The sequence below is a fragment of the Etheostoma spectabile genome, chromosome 19 (genome assembly GCF_008692095.1).
Source record: "Etheostoma spectabile isolate EspeVRDwgs_2016 chromosome 19, UIUC_Espe_1.0, whole genome shotgun sequence".
NCBI lineage: Eukaryota > Metazoa > Chordata > Actinopteri > Perciformes > Percidae > Etheostoma > Etheostoma spectabile.
The window spans coordinates 15667663-15685401 of record NC_045751.1 but is presented as its reverse complement, the minus strand read 5'-3'; the positions used below and the strand labels follow the sequence as shown (position 1 = coordinate 15685401).

Here is a 17739-nt window from a genome sequence, read left to right as displayed (position 1 = left end):
AAAAAAAAGATTGTAATAAACAAACTTATGCTTGAATCCAACCGTGCATGATTTGGGAACAGACGTGAACCCGCAAATACAATATTTATTATACAACGGTCTTCCACTTTTCAATAAGCCTGTAACCTGAGAGGTGTTTTATAATGACTAGTGTGTGTTCTCCATCATTTAACCCTTCTGTTTTCCTCTGATTAAATTTGATCCATTTTCAAAGTTTCTATATTAGAAATTAGGGTTTCTTTCAACCAAATTGTCAAAGACACCCTTCACAAGTAAAATAAAATATCAGTTCACTAATTTCATTGAATTTGGGTGTTTTATTCAATTCACAGCATTTCAAAAAAAAAAAAAAACTGGTAAAAGAACACTGATAAAAAAAAAAGTCCTAAAAAGTTTAAAAACATTGGAAAATAAATGAGAAAAATGTCAAAAAAGCGTAGAAAAAAACATTTTACTTTTAAATTTTGACCCAGAAAAATAAAAAGTTGCATGGTCGACGGGGAGACAACACAAGGGTTAATGTGAACATAATAATTAGACAGAGAGCCATTGAAACACGTTGTGCAGCTCTTACCTGTGTTTGCAGGTCCTGAGCAGGCAGGATGGGCTTCAAGTTTGGGGGGGCTCTCCGTGGGGTGAGTCCCTTGTCCCTAATGGCCTTCCTGGCTCTTTGCTCCTTCTTTTTTATCCTCCAGTACTCCCGCTTCCTCCTCAAAAAGTCCTCCTCAGACTCTCCTGGGATGGGCTTTGGTGGGACCATGGTGGTTACAGATGCCAGATTGGTGGGAGGTTGGATCATCTGTGTGCGGCTCGGAAGTTGAGCACAAGGGGTTTTGATTGGACTGAGGGGGGAGCTGGGAGTTTGAGAGGGATCAATGGGTTGTAGGTTGATGCTGGACAGTGGGTTGTCTGGGGGCTTCAGAGTGGGGAGGGAGGGGGTTGAGCCTACATCTGTGCCTCTAGACAACCACTTTTGAGAACCTGGCATGGCTTGCTGCTGAGATCCGGGAAAGTTAGACACGATCTGTGAAAGCCCAACGTTCATGTGGCTCTGCTCACTTCTGGGTGAACAGGAGACACTGGGGACGGGCAATTTGACCTGGAGTGTGTCAGGTGACTGTTCAGCATTACAAGTTGTAGGGCTGACGACGAGGACGGTGGGGACGCGGGTCATTGCGGCCAGGGAAGAAATGGATGGCCTGGGCTGGAGGGCTGGCTTTGCTGGAGGATTTACACCCTTAACAGTGTTGATAATAACGGGAGCCTGAAAGACAGCATCACAACATGAACATATCATTAATCTCAGTTTTTCACAAGTAAACATAATTAAATACAGCAGCCAGGCAATACTCTTTCTGAAACATGCACACATGTGTTGCCCCTAGCTTTAAGTAGGCCCCTCTAGTCACTCTCTCTATTTTTGCTGTTCAAGTGTCAAATGCCAGACAGAGGTGTGCAGTATAATGACTCAGGTTTCAGCTGGAGAGGGCACTGGCCATACCTACAAACCTGAACTCTTTATGCTTACTAACAAGTTTAATAGCACAGGCGGTGATATCTTAGATTCAGTATAATCAGGGTTCATATCTATCAGTAGTGGTGGTTTTATTTAACTCTGGTTACAAACGTGTTTGTTTTCCTCTACTTTAATTAATGATAATTTAACATGCCAACAAACTAAACATTCTTACTTATATCCATACAGTAGTTAGTGAAAATTGCAGCTAGCCGCTGTTATTCAAATGTCTCTCACAGCTAAAACACGTTCCTGGGGTTCTCTGTCCATTGCCTGACCTAAATGGGTAACAACTACCGTACTGGCTAGCAACTTTCGAATAGAGTGTAATTTTAACAAAGGCTGATTAGCATACTGTTAGCATTGACAAACAACATATCGTATGAGTCACAGCCACATCCTATTGTGAAAGTCTCATCTTTTTTGCTGCTGTCAAAAACAAGAAGAGCACAGAATGCGTAGCATTCAAGTGGTCCAAGGGTTGAGATCACTGTTGCTAGGTGACTAACAAGAAAAACAGACATTGTTGTGTTCCTTTTTTTTTTTTTTTTTAAGTTAGGGATTTTGTGTTGTCGACATTTCAGAGTCTTGCTAGGAAAACGTATTCAACAAAAGTAATTATTAACAACAATGTCAAAAGTAACTCCCACAGGCTTTTAAAAAACAGAACTCTGAGCTTTAGGAACATTTCATGCTGCTTTGGAAAGGAGTCTTCTCATAAATCCAATCACCCTTTAAGGCTCGTCAAAATTCAAATGCTGAAGTACTACCATTTGACAAAAAAATCTTGGTATGGTGTTTTGGCTTTTAGAAAAAGAGGTGGAACAAGTGCATGTGCTAATGCAATACAAAGCTAGCTAGCAAGGCGAGCACGACTTTAGCTCTGTACACCTTGATCATTGCTTCTTTTAAACTTTGACTCTCTCTAAGACTCAATCAAATAAATGCAAAACACTGCTGTATCAAGCTAGCATGTTAAATATTAGCTACTTATTACAATATTGGCCATTTGTTACACTACTACACAATGTATCAGCGTCTACATGTTGCAGTTGGTACAAGATTAACATTATTTCGACGTGTCCCATCACCTGAATGTTTCTCTGTGAAAGGCGACCGCTGCATTCTCCCGGTCTTTCTTTCTGCCGGGCCCTTAACTTGGACCTCTGCTGCCTCTTCATCAGCTTCCAGTACTCTCTCTTCCTCTGCAGGCTGATCCCACCGCTGTGCCCGGTCACCACACTGTTGTAGAGCGAGTTGCTGTTTTGGCAGGGTTCTTGTGGCTGACATGGTTGTTCGCAGTGTTGTCTCTGTGGTTGTAATTGATCCATGGGTAGGTGATGTAGCTTTGGCGGCTCTGGGGAACAGCAGCTTTGATGGCCTGCGTTTTTGTTGCGAAGCCTCTGGGTTCTGCGTGGTGAACGTAGGCTGTCAGACGCTTCCATGGAGGGGTTTACTACAAATTTTGAAAGGGTTTGGGATGGGTTCTCACAAGTGGGATGCAGGACTGCCTCGTTGGAGGCGGAAAGAGGTGGAAGTGTCTCGCTACTTTGGGATGAGTCCTTAAGATGAGGGCTTGGTGGACCAGCTGGTAACAAGGCATCAGTATCTGTCTGCCGGCTTTGTATCTCCAATTCCAAGTCAGCAGCAATAGGAGCCACCTCATTCTGAGGTGAATTTGGCTGCATCTCTTGCTCTGAGGTCTCTTCCGTTGACTCGGTTTTAATGCCGGTCTGCACACTTTTACACTCTTTCACTGTGCTAAGTGATTCTTCCAGGAGTTTCTTCATAGAGGCCACGGCTAGCAGAGTGGTAGCTTGGCTGTCTGTATTCAGAGCTACGTCAGGCTCTGGCTGAGACGCTGGAGGTGGTGATGGGGAGGTTGGGGGTTTGATATCTGGACAGATGGCTTGTTCTGGTTGAGAATGTAGGTCAACTGCTGGCATAGACTCACTCTCTTGTTTTATCTCATTTGCATGTGGTGTAAGCGGCACACTGTTTATGGGGAGAAATTGTGCGTGTCCTAAATGGTTAGTAGGACTTCTTCCTAGTGGTACAGTGGTTACTGATATTTGCTTCTGGGCTTTTCTCCTCTGTAGAGTCGCATTTGCCCTCGCTAGTGAGACACCCTGTCTCAATCGAGCAGCACGAGCTGCTCGCTGCTCACGTTTCTTTATCCTCCAGTACTCCCTCTTTTTTGCCATCCTCTCCTCCTCTGTCAACTCTGGATCCAGAGAGAGCGCCGACAGTGACGGCGCACTACTTGAGATGGCCATTTTCATGACACAGCCACCGAGATTCGACCCTGCTGTCGATCCTCCAGGAAGAGCATTTTGAGGGGGTTGAGGATGAGTGAGAGTGAGCTGACTTACAGTTTGGATTGCTAACTTGTGTGAATTAGGAGTAGTTGTGCTTTCAACTTGAGTCCTTGGTCTGACTGACAGCAATCTTGGAAGTTTGTTGACCGACTGTCCAGCAAAAGGAAGAGAGACTTTCACCTGCGTGGGGTGGACGGGAGGGGGAAGCTGGGTTACATGAATGGATGTACTACCTCTCTGTGTACTACTGGGTTGATGCTGAGGTTTTGTAATGGGGGTATTATTAGAAACTGCATGACACCCTTCTTCACTTGTGTGTGCTGCTGTGTTAGGATCTGTAGGATCCTGGGGAATGTTAATGGTCACTGTCCCATCCTCTTTGATGAACCCGCCAATGGTCTCAGAGGCGTGGGTATGGGTGCTTCCTGCTGATTGGGCCAGTGCTCTGGCCCTCCTCATGTCCTCTAAGATTTTCTGGTAACGTTTCACTCTTCGCATCAGAGAGTCCCTCTCCTTCAACCGAGCTTTTACCTCCATTGACAGCTTAGCTCGCTGTTCACGCTTTTTGACCCGCCAATACTCTCGCCGTTTGGCTATTATTTGCTCAGGCGTGTCGTTAGGGTCAATTTTGGGCATATTTCTGGTACTAAAGACTGAAGTAAGCAACGGGGATTTGCATCTCATGTTTCTTTGATTCAGGAAATTCTTCTGGGCTTCGATGAACCTCTGTCTAGGGGTTTTACATCGTGCAAACCCTCTGGAAACATTGGAAAGATGTACATAACTTGGGAGCTTTCTCTGTGACTCCCCTAGCTTTCTCATAGAAAAAGCCCCACATGTGATGGCTGTCTGCGGTGTTCTATGTGGAGTTTGTACTTTTATCTGACCTGCATGCAGGTTGACTGTAGTTAAACTTGCTGCCCCACTTTGTAGGTCATAATTTCCCCTTTTGCTGGATGCAAATGAAGTTTTGACCCAAGGAGGACACTGCTTCTGGCCTGCTCCTCTCAAAAATGACTGAGATGGAACATGCTGAAGAATTGTGCCGCCCACAAGTCCTGGTTTTTGTGCTGTTTGCCTCTGTAAAGTCATCTCCGCACTTTGCTTTCTTTCTCTGGCATTAGCTGTGCGAGCTGCAAGCTTGGCCCTCTGCTCTCGCTTTTTGATCCGCCAATGCTCTCTGCGCTTGGCTGCTCTCTGCTCTTCTGACTCTAGGGAAGACTGTGAGTTGCTAAAACCTTTAGCCCTCTGCAGGGTGACCAAGGCACTCTTTGTTCCACTTTGAGGTGTTGTGTTTGCTGTTTTCCCCTCTGTCTTAAAAGTAACCGGGACACATGGAGAAGACACATGAATCATGCCTGTGGACACATTAGTGGATAAGAGTTTGGGCTGAATGTGTAATGCAACGTGTGCCTTGTGTTGCGTTTTGGGGATCGATGACCCCTGCATAGACACACATGGCCGAGGTGTGGTTTTAGCAGAGCTGCCATTAGTGGTTCTGGTCATCCTGACTGGAGGCACTGAGGAACAGGTGTTAAGCTGGGTTCCGATGGGTGTGAGTGAGGTAACGGCTCTGCTCACAGCACCCCTTGCTGTTAGGCATTTCACTGTGGCTGTGTTGCCCCTCGAAGCTTTGGCTGAGATGGAACATGATGCTGGCAACTGAGGCAAGACCTTGTTGAGTTTCATTGTCTGGAGCCACTTCTCCTTTTGGTTTTCAGTGGCTTCAACTGACCTACCCCCAAATGCATTTCCACTCTGTGATGCAGGAGAGACATTGACTGTTTTGTATGAGTCATTATTACTCTGCAAAGGAGAAGAGAAAGCAGCAAAAGAGCCGGATAAAGTGGAATTAGCCACTGCTGGGGCATGTAGATGTCGGAGCTTTCCCCCTTGACTGTGTTGTGCTGACTTTCCTCTGCGCTCTGTCAGTCGGGCCCTCTGCTCTCGTTTCTTGATTCTCCAGTATTGTCTCTTTTGGGTGAGGGTGGCATCATCATATTCTGATGCAGGCCTGTAGCGGTGAGACGTTGAACCACTTTTATCTTTAGTAGTTGGCATCGCCAGCTCGGACAGCCCATCAGTTCTCATCCAGCTGGTTGGCTTTTCCTTGTCGCGCTTATTCAATTCATCCCGAGAATAGAATCCTAACTGCCATTAACACCCATGGCACCCTCCTATATGATGCAGCAGTAGGTGCTTTGCTCTACGGAGCAGCTGCCAAATCTCTTGAACATCACATCGGTATGCAGATGTCCTGAGGAACAGAAAACAAGCCTTAGATGCATCTTACTTTGTAATAAACCTGACAATGATATTTGTCAAGACACTATACACTCAGTGGCTACTTTATTAGGTACACCTGTGCAAACAAATCAATCCCACACAACAGCTCAGCCTTGCTAAGATTATAATGCTCAGGTTTTCTTTCATGTTGTCAGAGAGGTATTAAGTCAACTGACTACTCAGTGGCCACTTTATTAGGTACGCCTTTACAGTCTAATCTAACATCCTTGACATAAATTCTACCTTTAGTAAGATTATAATGTTCCGTTTTTGTTGACACTGTCGGAAAGGTGTTGCAACTTTATATTAGGGCAGCAACAATTGTTTTCATTTTCAATTAGTCTGCCAAGGATTTACTCGATTAAATCGTTTGGTCTATAAAATGTTGGATATTTTATCAAAGCAAAATGCCCATTACAATTAACCAGAGTACACATCAACGTATTTAAAGTCTTGTTGACCAACAGTCTTACTACCATGGGAGACTAAGAAAACCAGCAAATTGTCACATTTTAGAAGCTGAAACCAAACCATTTTAAGTATGTAGTACGTAAAATGATCTTCAGAATTATTACCGATTAATTTCTGTCAATAAACTAATCAATTAATTGACTTATCATTTCAGCTCTCTTAAAAACATGAAGTGGGGAAGAATATTAGAACCACATTTTAACATAATGCAGTCCAGCAAAACAGCAATGCCACCTTAATAATATATGGTGAAAGTGAAAGTGAAACTTACTGCGTCTTGTGTAAAAACATCCATCTAACGTGTGAATATTTCAGATGTGATTAAAATCCTATTTAAGCACATGTGATGTATTCACACAATAAAGCCACATGGCTTTTGGCTAGTTCACACTTAAAATGTAAGACAGTATATGATTAATCACTTTTATATCACATGTGAAATCACATTTAACATGTGATGAATACACATTTCAGTGCATATGGTCCATCACACGCAAAACATTTCAGATCAATGGACTCACAAAGCCTCGCTATGTGGTTTAGGACATTTCACTTGTGAGAACATTCATTTCACTTGTGCTGTAACTTTACTCTTAGGCATATTCACTGTTTCTGTAATAAAAGAAAAAATAATGTTGGACTCAATAGAAAGGGGAACATTTCCATTGACGCTTGTTTATGAAATAGGCTACATGCTAATCAAAAGACAATGCATATGGACTAAGACGCCCATCGTCTTTCGCACAACACAGTTTACACGTGAGCACGTCTTAGTTGTCTAAGCATTTAAATGTCGCAAATATGAATATTAATCACTCCCTCATCCCACAGCATATTTGGTGATATAAACGCGTTGCGTAGCCTCCATGTATGTAACAATGTGTTAGCTAGCTAGCTACAGGAACTAGGAAGGAAGCAGAGTGACACTGTCCCTTTAAACCTGTCCCTTTCTATCACAAATTATATCGGTCGAGAGCCATTTTTCGCCTTTATTCTGCTTCTATTTGACTGTAAACGTAGCGAAGCGACCCAGCGGAAGCGAAATTACCAAATACATCAAAAAACGCGGCAACAAATTGCCACATTACGGCGTAAATCGTGCCTAAAGCGCTGTCTCTCAACGGCACAATGGACAAGATGTTCCTCCTCTTGTCCACACGGACGGGCGCCTGTCTGCTGCCTGTCTAAAAGAAGCGAGAAAACCCGCCAATTACAGTCGTAAAGCAGGACGCTTGATAACATGTGAAAGAAAAACATGCATACCAGATACCTTTTAGTTACACCTAACTTTCCGGGACAGTTTTTGTGAACGTTTTTGGACAGATACGTTGCCAGGACACTGCAGCTACTTTCCGCCAGCCAGCCGTGCACTGAGGCTGCCTTGACAACGCTGAAAAGTACCAGGATGTGGGACGTGTGTGCGTGTGCGCGCGCGCGTTTACTCTATGGCGTGGACAAACGGAGACAGTACAACGCCCCCTCCTTTAAAACCTGAGGCTATTAAGAAAGTGTATGGAAAAGGAATTCAACTAAATTGTGGCTACGAGCTAAAACGTCCCTGAGTCACAACATCAGACTGAGTGGCTGCTAATTAGGCCTAACCTCATTTGTCATTTCAAGGTTTAGTCAAATTTGGGACAGAACACACAAATTCCATAACCAATCAAATGAACATTCAATGAGAGTGAACAGAGATTAGGCTACATAAAGCTTGCAATAACATATAGCCCCTTCCAACTTGGAGCAGCTTGACAAAGGTCCATTGATTTATTGTCTTTTTCTACAGATGACCTCAATTTATGTGCAGAACCATCTGGCATGGCTACAGTGTGATTTGTGGTTTATATCATAAGCACAATGATCACATTTGTCTCATTAATACGCACGTTTTGTTAAAAAAAAAAAATAGTAGGCCTACTTGTACTAGTGGTAGTACGCTTGTAAGCAGTGGTAGTAAAAAATAAAACGTTTTAAAACAATCATTTTCAAAATCGATTTCAAGAGGGGATTGGGCTCCAATGTCCAACAACATTACAGTGTTTTAATTTCAGTATAATTTCAATAGCTACAAATAACATCAAATAGGAGGGGGTGGGAGGGGGGGTCAACAACACCTAACAACATGATGTTTTGTAACGTAAATATAACCAAAGGCAACACATAACACTAAAGCAGGAAATGTCTGATTAGACTCGAAACGCAAACCATTTTTACAGCAAATTGTGCCACAAATATTGTATGTTCCAGCTTCTCGCATATTTGCTGCCTTTCTTGGTATTCTGTGATAGCAGACTAAATATTTCTGGTTTTTGACTAGCTTATTGTTCAGAAGAAACAAGCTATTTAAATGTGTCAGCTGGGCTCTTCACCGAACAATAAATTGATTATTTAAGCAAATACTGTCAAAATTAGTCAATAAAGATACTTGTTAGTTTCAGTCCTATGTATAATAGCGTATTCTCTGGTATAGACACACAATGTAATTTGTTCAAAACAACACTAAACACAGGATTATGTATAAAAAAGAAGAAGAAAAAAGTAGGCTACGGGGTCCCCAGCACAAAAAAATGATGAGCCTGAGCATGGGGCCCTGATTTGCAATGGACCCGCCTCGAGTTTTAACCTATGCTTTACCGAACCAAACCGCCTCTGTTATCGCATGATTTTGTGAGAACAACAGCATTAGTATTAGCAGCTTATCAGTATTAGCGCCTGCTGCTCCGTTTGCTCCCCCACCCCCGGGGTGGGTGTGCATTGTCGACGCTGCTACTGTCTCTTTAAATTTACCCAGGAGCCCCTTAAGGAGCCCCAGGGGCCCCTAGTCCGGCTCCCCACCCTGAAGACAAGCAAGAGCCTTAAAATACATTACTAGAGGCCTGCGCTGAGGCGCTCCCACACAGCGCAGGACGGAGGAACGGGCTCTATTCGCCGGCGGAATACATGATTGTGTGATTATATGAAAAGTTAACTTGGCTCCCGTGCGGGGCGCGTGGGGGGACATCGTAGAGCACGGGCTCCTCAGCGATGGGCTCGTTATAGAGCGCCTGCCAGATGCGTGTCGAACGGCGGTGTGAACATGTCACTGTTGTAACATGCTGTTGTTAGTGTGACATGTCCCGCTTCAGCGCTGCGATACAGTGAAGGAAGGAGGAACACTAGCCACTATTAAAACAGCGGGCAGGCCAGTGATGGAAGAGAAAGAATCGGGGGAAAGCGAGCCTGTGGACCTCCGGTGTGCCGAGCAGCCTGAGCTGCTCTCATTAATAATAAGCGGAGAGGAGGAAGCGACGCAAGAGGAGAGTGACTTGGGAGGTAAAGAAAAAAAACCGTGTTATTATTCTGTGTGTTTCTCGCCGCAAAGTGGGATTGCGTGGCTGTCACAGCCACGGCCATTGTCAGACAGCCAGTTAATCCGTGTCAGGGACAATGCCATGGAGCAGCATGGCCCCTCCGTCTCTGTGGCTCCTATAAACAAAGGCTCAACAGCACGCAGGCAGGCGGACCGAGACACACAGCTGCCACCCAGTGGACAGCGGCGGCACAGGCCGCCTCATAATACCAATGAGTAAACAATAATAAAATGGGTTATTGGAATAAATAGCCCCTATTAGATAATACGTTACATGGTCATTCCTTCACGTAGCACATACAACAGTAGCCTATAGCCTACAAACAAGAGTGCTAAACATCAAACTGGGAAATCTTTGAGCTGCAGCTTTCAGTTAGCCCATCACGAGCCAAACAATGAGAGCTAAAACTGTTGAGAACATCTCTCATTTATTTACAGCAGGTTACCTTCTCTGATCCTCATGATGCAATTTAAATCAAGAGAGACTTGTGTACAACCTACCTGTATGTGAAATCATAGACAGAATAAACACAAAGTTTACACACACAGTAGTACTACACAGTTTGGTCAGCACACATATATTATAGCCTGACCAATACAGATTTTTGTGGCCAATATTAAAGTTATGTGAAATAGCCCAATATTTTTCTCAATATAACCCCTTAGCAGAAAAATAGACCCCCTACTATTGGTACATAGATTGTATAAAATGTAGTTGGACCTGGACATTCAATAACATGTAGGGATGCCTAAAGCCTTTACACATACCTTTTTGTGAAGCATTTATTACCAAGCTTTTAAAATAAAAAATGTAGTGGCATTCATATGTTTATAGCCTACATCATATTTTAATGATAACATGTGGCACAGTAAATCCTGAAGTTTCACTTTATCTGTGTATGGCTACCTTAGCTGCAGGCCAGTGAACCTATTAGCAATGTTGTGTAATGTATATTTTCACACATATTTCATTTATTTATTTGAAACCATCAAACAATCATTCGGCGGCCCCCCCCCATGCAAAAACTCTTAGGACCCCTTAGGGTTCCCCGACCTCTGATATAAGCACAAAACATTATGTAGCCTATATGTGGCTTGTGAACAAGATATGTACTAAGAGGAACATTTTACAGTGTAGAGTACAAACTATAGTCTAAATGAACTCAAACATATCTTTGACATTACTGTTCCTGTTCCTTTTTTGCAATTTCTTGTCCCTTATCGGCCTACATACAGTAGATGTTACTAGTAAACCATAACAAGTGGGTTGGCCAGATTGGATGCAGTGTCTTAGACACTGTAATTCAACTTTTTAACAAAACAATTAATAAAGACAATGTCAGTTTAAGAACCTGTCTACATGTAGCTAAGAAGCGGTGTGCACTTACAGCCTGATGTTACCTAACAACTCTGCAATATGACTCCACTCAGATCCACACAGACAGGTTTACAGATTTTTCAGAAATGAACAAGTAGAATCGGCCGTCCCTATTATAAAGATATTAAAATATTAACATGTGCCTATAGATATTTAGCTGCCACAAACATATCTAAAGAGACAACACACTAGAGCTGCCCCCTCCTAGTCGATGAAGATTTCTTAAGTCGATTAGTCATTTTTTATGCTTTTTTTTAATGCTGAATGACATATTTCCAAGAAACCTATGAACACATCTCTGGTAAACACAAGATTTAAAGTGGTGCTTTTACATTTTGACATGATTCCTTGGGGGAAAACTCAGTTTTACAGATGCGTCGATTAAATCAACTCAGGGTTTTTCCTGCATAGAGGAATTTTTGGCGCCCCCCCCAAACAGTTTTTAGCCAGCCCCAATGGAAAATCACCAGCATCAAAATGATAAGAATTGAGTATAAAAAAAATAGCAATGCAAATCTTCTCTAAATGTGTTTAAGAGCAATTTACCAAACAAATTTTGAACTAGCAGAACATAAACTTGAATATGAGAGCTTTATCTCCAGAGTCTGGCTATAAAGGAGTCTCCCGGGAATTATTTAAACATTAATATAGCTTTTTTTAAGCAGTTTTGTTAATTGGGGTTTTGTTTTATTTACTCAAGCAAAATATACATTTTGTTTATTAATTTGTCAGTAATAACACAAAAGGCCCATTCTGAGCCAGGAAAAACCCTGTCAACTAATCAATTAGTGGACATAATCTTACGAGTTTTAGTCTACTAAGATTTCCTTTAATCGAGATTGGCGCTACACCAAACCAGGACTGATCTCTTTTGTCTCTTGTTTCGGTCAGAAGAGGACGGTCTTGCCAATGGCCACGGTGAGGAGGAATCAGAGGCTGGCATGGACACACCTGTCCGGTCTCCATGCACCAGCTACTGGAACATCACAGAGGGGCCGGACCACCCACTGCTCTCCCCGGCCCCTGGGCCCTCTGGACGTAAACCCAGGGTCCAGAGGGCCTCGCGTCCAGGCCTGAGCCGGATCCCAGGGCGCGACCACCGCCGCTACTACCACGAGTACTGGCGCAGCGAGTACCTGATGGACTTTGACCCCCAGCGGCACGGCATGATCTGCATGGTGTGCGGCAGCTCGCTGGCTACCCTGAAGCTCAGCACCATCAAGAGGCACATCCGACAGAAGCACCCTGACTCCCTGCTGTGGAGCGCTGACGACAAGGAGGTGATCCGCTCAGGGTGGGAGAGCCACCTAAGCCTGGGGGGGGGTGAGAGGCCATACAGCTCTGCTGCTAGACCTTCACCTCAGGAAGAAGAGGAGCAGCTAGACTCAGACCAACAGGCTGCCGGTGGGTAGGACTCTTAGCAAGAAGTTTTGAAATTGCACACTTGGTGGCAGTATGAGTGTATGTCTTGGCATGGGGGTGTGTGAGGATGAGACGATGATGTAAGGATTCAGTGATGACGTGTCAGGGCTGGAGAAGGAAGGACTGTGCCTGGACATGACTGTTCTGAGGTAGCCTATGATATATATTTTACATGACAGAGGTAATTCCACCAAATAGGATCATGTTTAAAGTTTGGACTAGGTAGTATGTTACACCCTTTTCACATGTAAAACAAATCAAGCAAAGACTATAGCTTCACTTGCACAAAAATTAAAAGCCCAAAACAATTATAAAATGATTCTGTGTTCATGTACTTGTGGAATCTGACATCTGAGATTTCCAACGCGACTGTTAAACAATACTATATTTTTTATAAATATGTAGCCAGGAGTCTTGTAGTTCACTCAAAAGTGAAAATGTTGGCATTGGTAAAGTCTGTGTCCACATAGCAAAGCAAGGCAGTAGCCAGGATCTATAAGTGTATCCCCCCCCACACCCCCACCTTTAACCTTGTTACCTTATCTGAGCTGTAATCAGAAGAGGAGGTAATGTCTCTCTGACAGTGACCTCATATTTATGCCTCTTCCCCGGTGATCGATTTTCAGGTTGTCTGTCTGTCCATCATCTGTCCGTCTGCCTGTCCCATTCTCCTGAACATGATATCTTAGAAAAAGCCTTGGTGGAATTTCTTCACATTTGGTACAAAAACGTCCAGTTGGACTCAAAGATGAAGTAATTAGATTTTGTTGGTCAAAGGTCCCCTCACAAAACACATTTTTGGCCACAACTCGAGACTTACTACACCAATTATGACAAAACTTCACACAATCAAGTGTCTAATAGATTAGGATGAAGTGTTGACATTTCTTCCCCAAAAGGTCAAAGGTCAACTTCACTGTGACATCATAATGTTCTGCACAAACATTTCTGGCCATTACTCAACACCATCCCTCTGCAACAGAAGGGGAGACATTTGGTTAGATACTGAATTGATACAGATACCTCTCGTGATGGATGGATTTGATCTTTAGTGCTGCCGCGTTGACAATGTTTGTGAAGCATCCACATTTTGCCAAAATTACACTTAATATCTTTGTGATAAATTGCTTCAAAGTTTTTACTACATGAATTATATGAGTTTGGTCAAAAATGGATGTAAACTGCAACTTGACTTGAGGAGGGATACAACCGCAAGGCGGTAATTCTAGTTTAGCTATGAAGCCTTTAAGGCCGACATATAGTGGGGAATGCCTTAGTTATTCTGGCTCCAGTAACATGTAAGGCTAGTTGACATATATTGAATAAAAATACATATCTAAAAGAACATTGAAAAGCCGCTGTAAGTAGAATTTGAAATTTTCACCATAAAGAAAACAGTGGCCAACAGCAAGGATACCCAAGAAGGACCTTTTTATTAATGTTGTTTTGTTTCATATTTTCCAAATACAGCAGAACCCCCGGAGCCTGTGACACCCCAGGAGCAGCTCCGACAACCTCCCAGTCTGTCTCCCCGCTCTGAAGAGGGTGAAGCCCCCCAGCCCCAACAGGAGGAGCAGGACGTCCCGGGGCCCTCGGCCCGGACCCTGGAACGCTACCTGAACGACTCGCTGCACGCCTGGTTCCGCCAGGAGTTCCTGATGGAGTACGAGGCGGAGGCCGGCCGGCTGCTGTGCATGGTGTGTGGAGGCGAACTGCCCTCGCTGCACCTGGACCACATCAAGAGCCACGTGCTGGACACCCACCCCAACTCGTTGGTCTACAGCTCCGAGGAGAAGCACTGCATCCTGCAGGCCTGGGCTCAGACTCACGGTAAGAACAGAAGGCACACAGAGCACTTAACACTAGAGAGAGGCCCCCAAATAGGGAAGCATTCAATGCTTTAGTGGAAAGAGTCTGATTCGACTCGCAGACTCACAGTCAAATCTTTGCAGCGCCATAGAGTCCAGTTCAGACCAAAGATTCTGGACGAGACGACTGTAGACATTCTGAAAGCTGCCAGTTTACACCAATGCGAGACAAGACAGTGTATCATCTTAATAGCACAACAACTCTTTGTACTTCCGACCTTCAGACTTTTTTTGTAGCTCAATATCCTTTGTTGCTATCTAAATATGAAGGTGGATAAGTCTAGTGATAGTGTACTTTCTACAAGTGCATTTTTAGTGATGAAACGGCGAAATAACTTTTATTTCTCTGATTCACTGCTTCAGCTGCTCTCTAGGTCGCTCCATACACTGTCCTTGCAGACGCTCGTTGAGCCTTTGGGACGGTTCAGACCACTGCAACTATTCCCTGCAACATTCTCGTTTTCGTCTCATCACAAATCCTTGAAGCTTTATATAAATCCAACCACCCCATGACATATTTAAGTTTCACTTTTCATGATCCGTGACCTATGGTCGCTCCCCCCCCGACCCGGATGAATTGACAGTTACTCGACAGTAGGCAAGATTTTGACAATTCCGATTGGACTATGAAAATTCTCAGTCTGGGACACGGGCACTAAAAAGAGGGAGAGCCCAGCGACGTTAGAACAAAGCTGTGACTCTGAGAAATTAAACGTGTTTTCGCTGATTCATCGCTAGAAGTGCAACTGTAGCAAGCATCTCAATATCACTAACATTATCCACATTCATAAATAGATGCAACTAATGATATATCCAAGTACAAAAAAGCCAGGTAGTTGGAAGTAGAACGGAAGTGCAACGAGGCGTTGTCCTGGAGATGTTACAACATCTAAAAATGCAAACAGACAAATAAAATCTTACCGTGGTCCTCAAAGTGGCCAAGAGATTGACAGGAGAGTGTTTGATTACGGAATGATATTTTAAATGTGAGACTTTCATCTAAAAAGATATTGAAAATATTAAGACCAAGACCATAGTCACTTTTGAGAATGGAAAACTTGTACAGCAACAGACGTGGGATGGAAAGAAAAGCGCTAGAGCGAGAGATTCAAGATGGAAAACTAACAGCAATGTCATGTTTGAAGAAGAAGAAGGGCCAGAGTCGCCTCCATCTGCTGAGGAGACTCAGGTCCTTTGGAGGTGTCGGACTCTCCTCGGACCTTCTATGACTCTGGGTGGCTCTGCCATCCTCTACGCTGTTGTCTGCTGGGGGGGGCAGCTCGGACCGGGCAGGAGCAGACTCAATAGACGATCAGGAGAGCGAGCTCTGTCCTGGATGTCTCTGGACCCTATAGAGAAAGTAGGGGAGAGGAGGATGTTAGTCAAGCTGACATCCATCATGGACAACACCTCTACCCCCTACATGACACTGTGGGGTCCCTGAGAGTCCTTCAGCAGCAGACTGATACACCCACGGTGTAGAAGGAGAGGTACCGCAGGTCTTCATCCCGGCGCTGTCAGACTCTAAACACCTGCACTACCTGATAGTGTTGTAGTTTCTGTTCTGTTTTTCTCCCATCTACATCACACACTTTCGTTTATCTTTAATATTGGTATTATTATTTTATTACAAGTACTTACTTTTCAATATTTATGGTTCAGTTAATAATTTAAATTATGCTACGACTCTTGTTCTTTGTCTAATTACACATTCAACTTAATTTTTAACGTCACTTACACCGCAATTTGTTTTCTCTTAATGGCAACCGCACTTTAAAATTCCTTTGTTTGACGGCATTTTACTTACTCAGTCTACCTATTTATTGTCTATTTCTTGCCTGTATTCTTGCCTTGTATTTCTTGCCTTGTATTTCTTGCCTTGTTCTTTGTTGCTTACTTGTTTGTGGTGTTATTGTTTTGTTTTTTTGTTTTTTGCTGTTGCTGCTATGCTGCTACTGTAACGGACGATTTCCCCGTCGTGGGATAAATAAAGTATAATCTAATCTAATCTAATCTAATGTTTAAAAAGATTTGAACCATAACTGTTCCCTCCTCTTCGCTGTCGTTGGAAATAATGATGTTAAAAGCAACAGCATACCTTGTTTTATTCAATGTGTTTTTCAAATAAAATTATTTTCTTTATGAAAACAATATTTGCCTTTAACAAAGTATTTTTCCAAAAATGAGTCTTGAAAAAGCAGGGGGTCGTCTTATATTTGGACCAATACGGTATTTAGTTTTTATCATTTTATAATTCACCAACAGTTCCCATGGACCTCCACACACAGTGCCAAACCCACATGGGAGCTGTAGTTGTTAAAGACTGAAGAAGTAATCAATGTAAATCTTCTAATCTGTCGTATGTTATGTGTCGTATGCTTCTCTGCCCCGTAACAGAAGAGTTAGAAAACTCAATCAAATCAGAGCCCAACACCAAAGAAGGCGGGGCAGACCTCTTTGCTCAGGAAGTGGAGGCCATCCAGATCAACAGTGACCTGTACCCAGAGGGTGACGGCACTTTAACTCAGGACCCTTGTCTTATCGCTGAGGATGGAGGTGTCGGAGCGGCGCAGCAGGGACCCCCGCCCCTCCGCCAGTCCAGGAAGAGGCGGCTGCGCGGGGGCGACCCTTGGCGGCTCCGCCTCGACTACCTGGTGGCCTACGGGCCTCAGGGCCAGGGCACGTACTGCATGGTGTGTTCTCAGGTCCTGCACCAAATCAAAGTCAGCAGCTTCCGCCGCCACATCCAGGAATGTCACCCGGAGACCACCACCCTGAGCCGGCAAGAGCGGGAAGCCATGGCCGCCGCCTGGACCAAAGATTACTCTAGTGAAGGCACGCACATTCAAGAAGGTGAGTTACTTTTAGCCACTGTTACTTACTACTCTAAATTCTTAAATAGTGGTGTTTATTAAGGTACGCTGCAGATAGAGTTCTTTGGTCGAAACAGGCTTACACTGAAGACAGGGGCTCATTCTTTATTTTCTCTTGTTTTATAAGTATATTATAAAACAATTATCTTCAGTTGAGTTTCTTTGTGTGGAAGTCGCCAGATTCCACCAATCTTCTGAAAACAGCCATACTGAGAAATACAGAGAGAGTTGTGTGGAGCTGATAGTCTTAATTAGCTT

The 17739-nt window shown here is 43.7% G+C and overlaps 2 protein-coding genes across 5 annotated transcripts in view; one reads left to right on the top strand and one right to left on the bottom strand.

The window, feature by feature from the left end:
- si:dkey-28a3.2 (uncharacterized) overlaps window positions 1-7998 on the bottom strand; it is a 10126-nt gene extending 2128 nt beyond the window's left edge. Inside the window, exons 1-4 of one of the 3 annotated variants that reach the window (XM_032544604.1) lie at window positions 7862-7998; window positions 4972-6091; window positions 2608-4938; window positions 575-1264 (exon numbers count right to left, since the gene is read on the bottom strand). In XM_032544604.1, the coding sequence (XP_032400495.1) occupies window positions 575-1264; window positions 2608-4938; window positions 4972-5925 (3975 nt within the window). In that variant the 5' untranslated portion in view covers window positions 5926-6091; window positions 7862-7998. Of the gene's footprint in view, window positions 1-574; window positions 1265-2607; window positions 6092-7854 lie in introns of all 3 variants that reach the window. The other 2 variants (XM_032544603.1, XM_032544602.1) reach the window with 2 other exon arrangements.
- Window positions 7999-9341: 1343 nt separating this feature from the next.
- Window positions 9342-17739, top strand: part of zfta (zinc finger translocation associated) — a 9917-nt gene continuing 1519 nt past the window's right edge. For both annotated transcript variants that reach the window (XM_032544611.1, XM_032544610.1), the window contains exons 1-4: window positions 9342-9903; window positions 12210-12722; window positions 14211-14570; window positions 17006-17461. In XM_032544611.1, the coding sequence (XP_032400502.1) occupies window positions 9780-9903; window positions 12210-12722; window positions 14211-14570; window positions 17006-17461 (1453 nt within the window). In that variant the 5' untranslated portion in view covers window positions 9342-9779. The remainder of the gene's footprint in view (window positions 9904-12209; window positions 12723-14210; window positions 14571-17005; window positions 17462-17739) is intronic.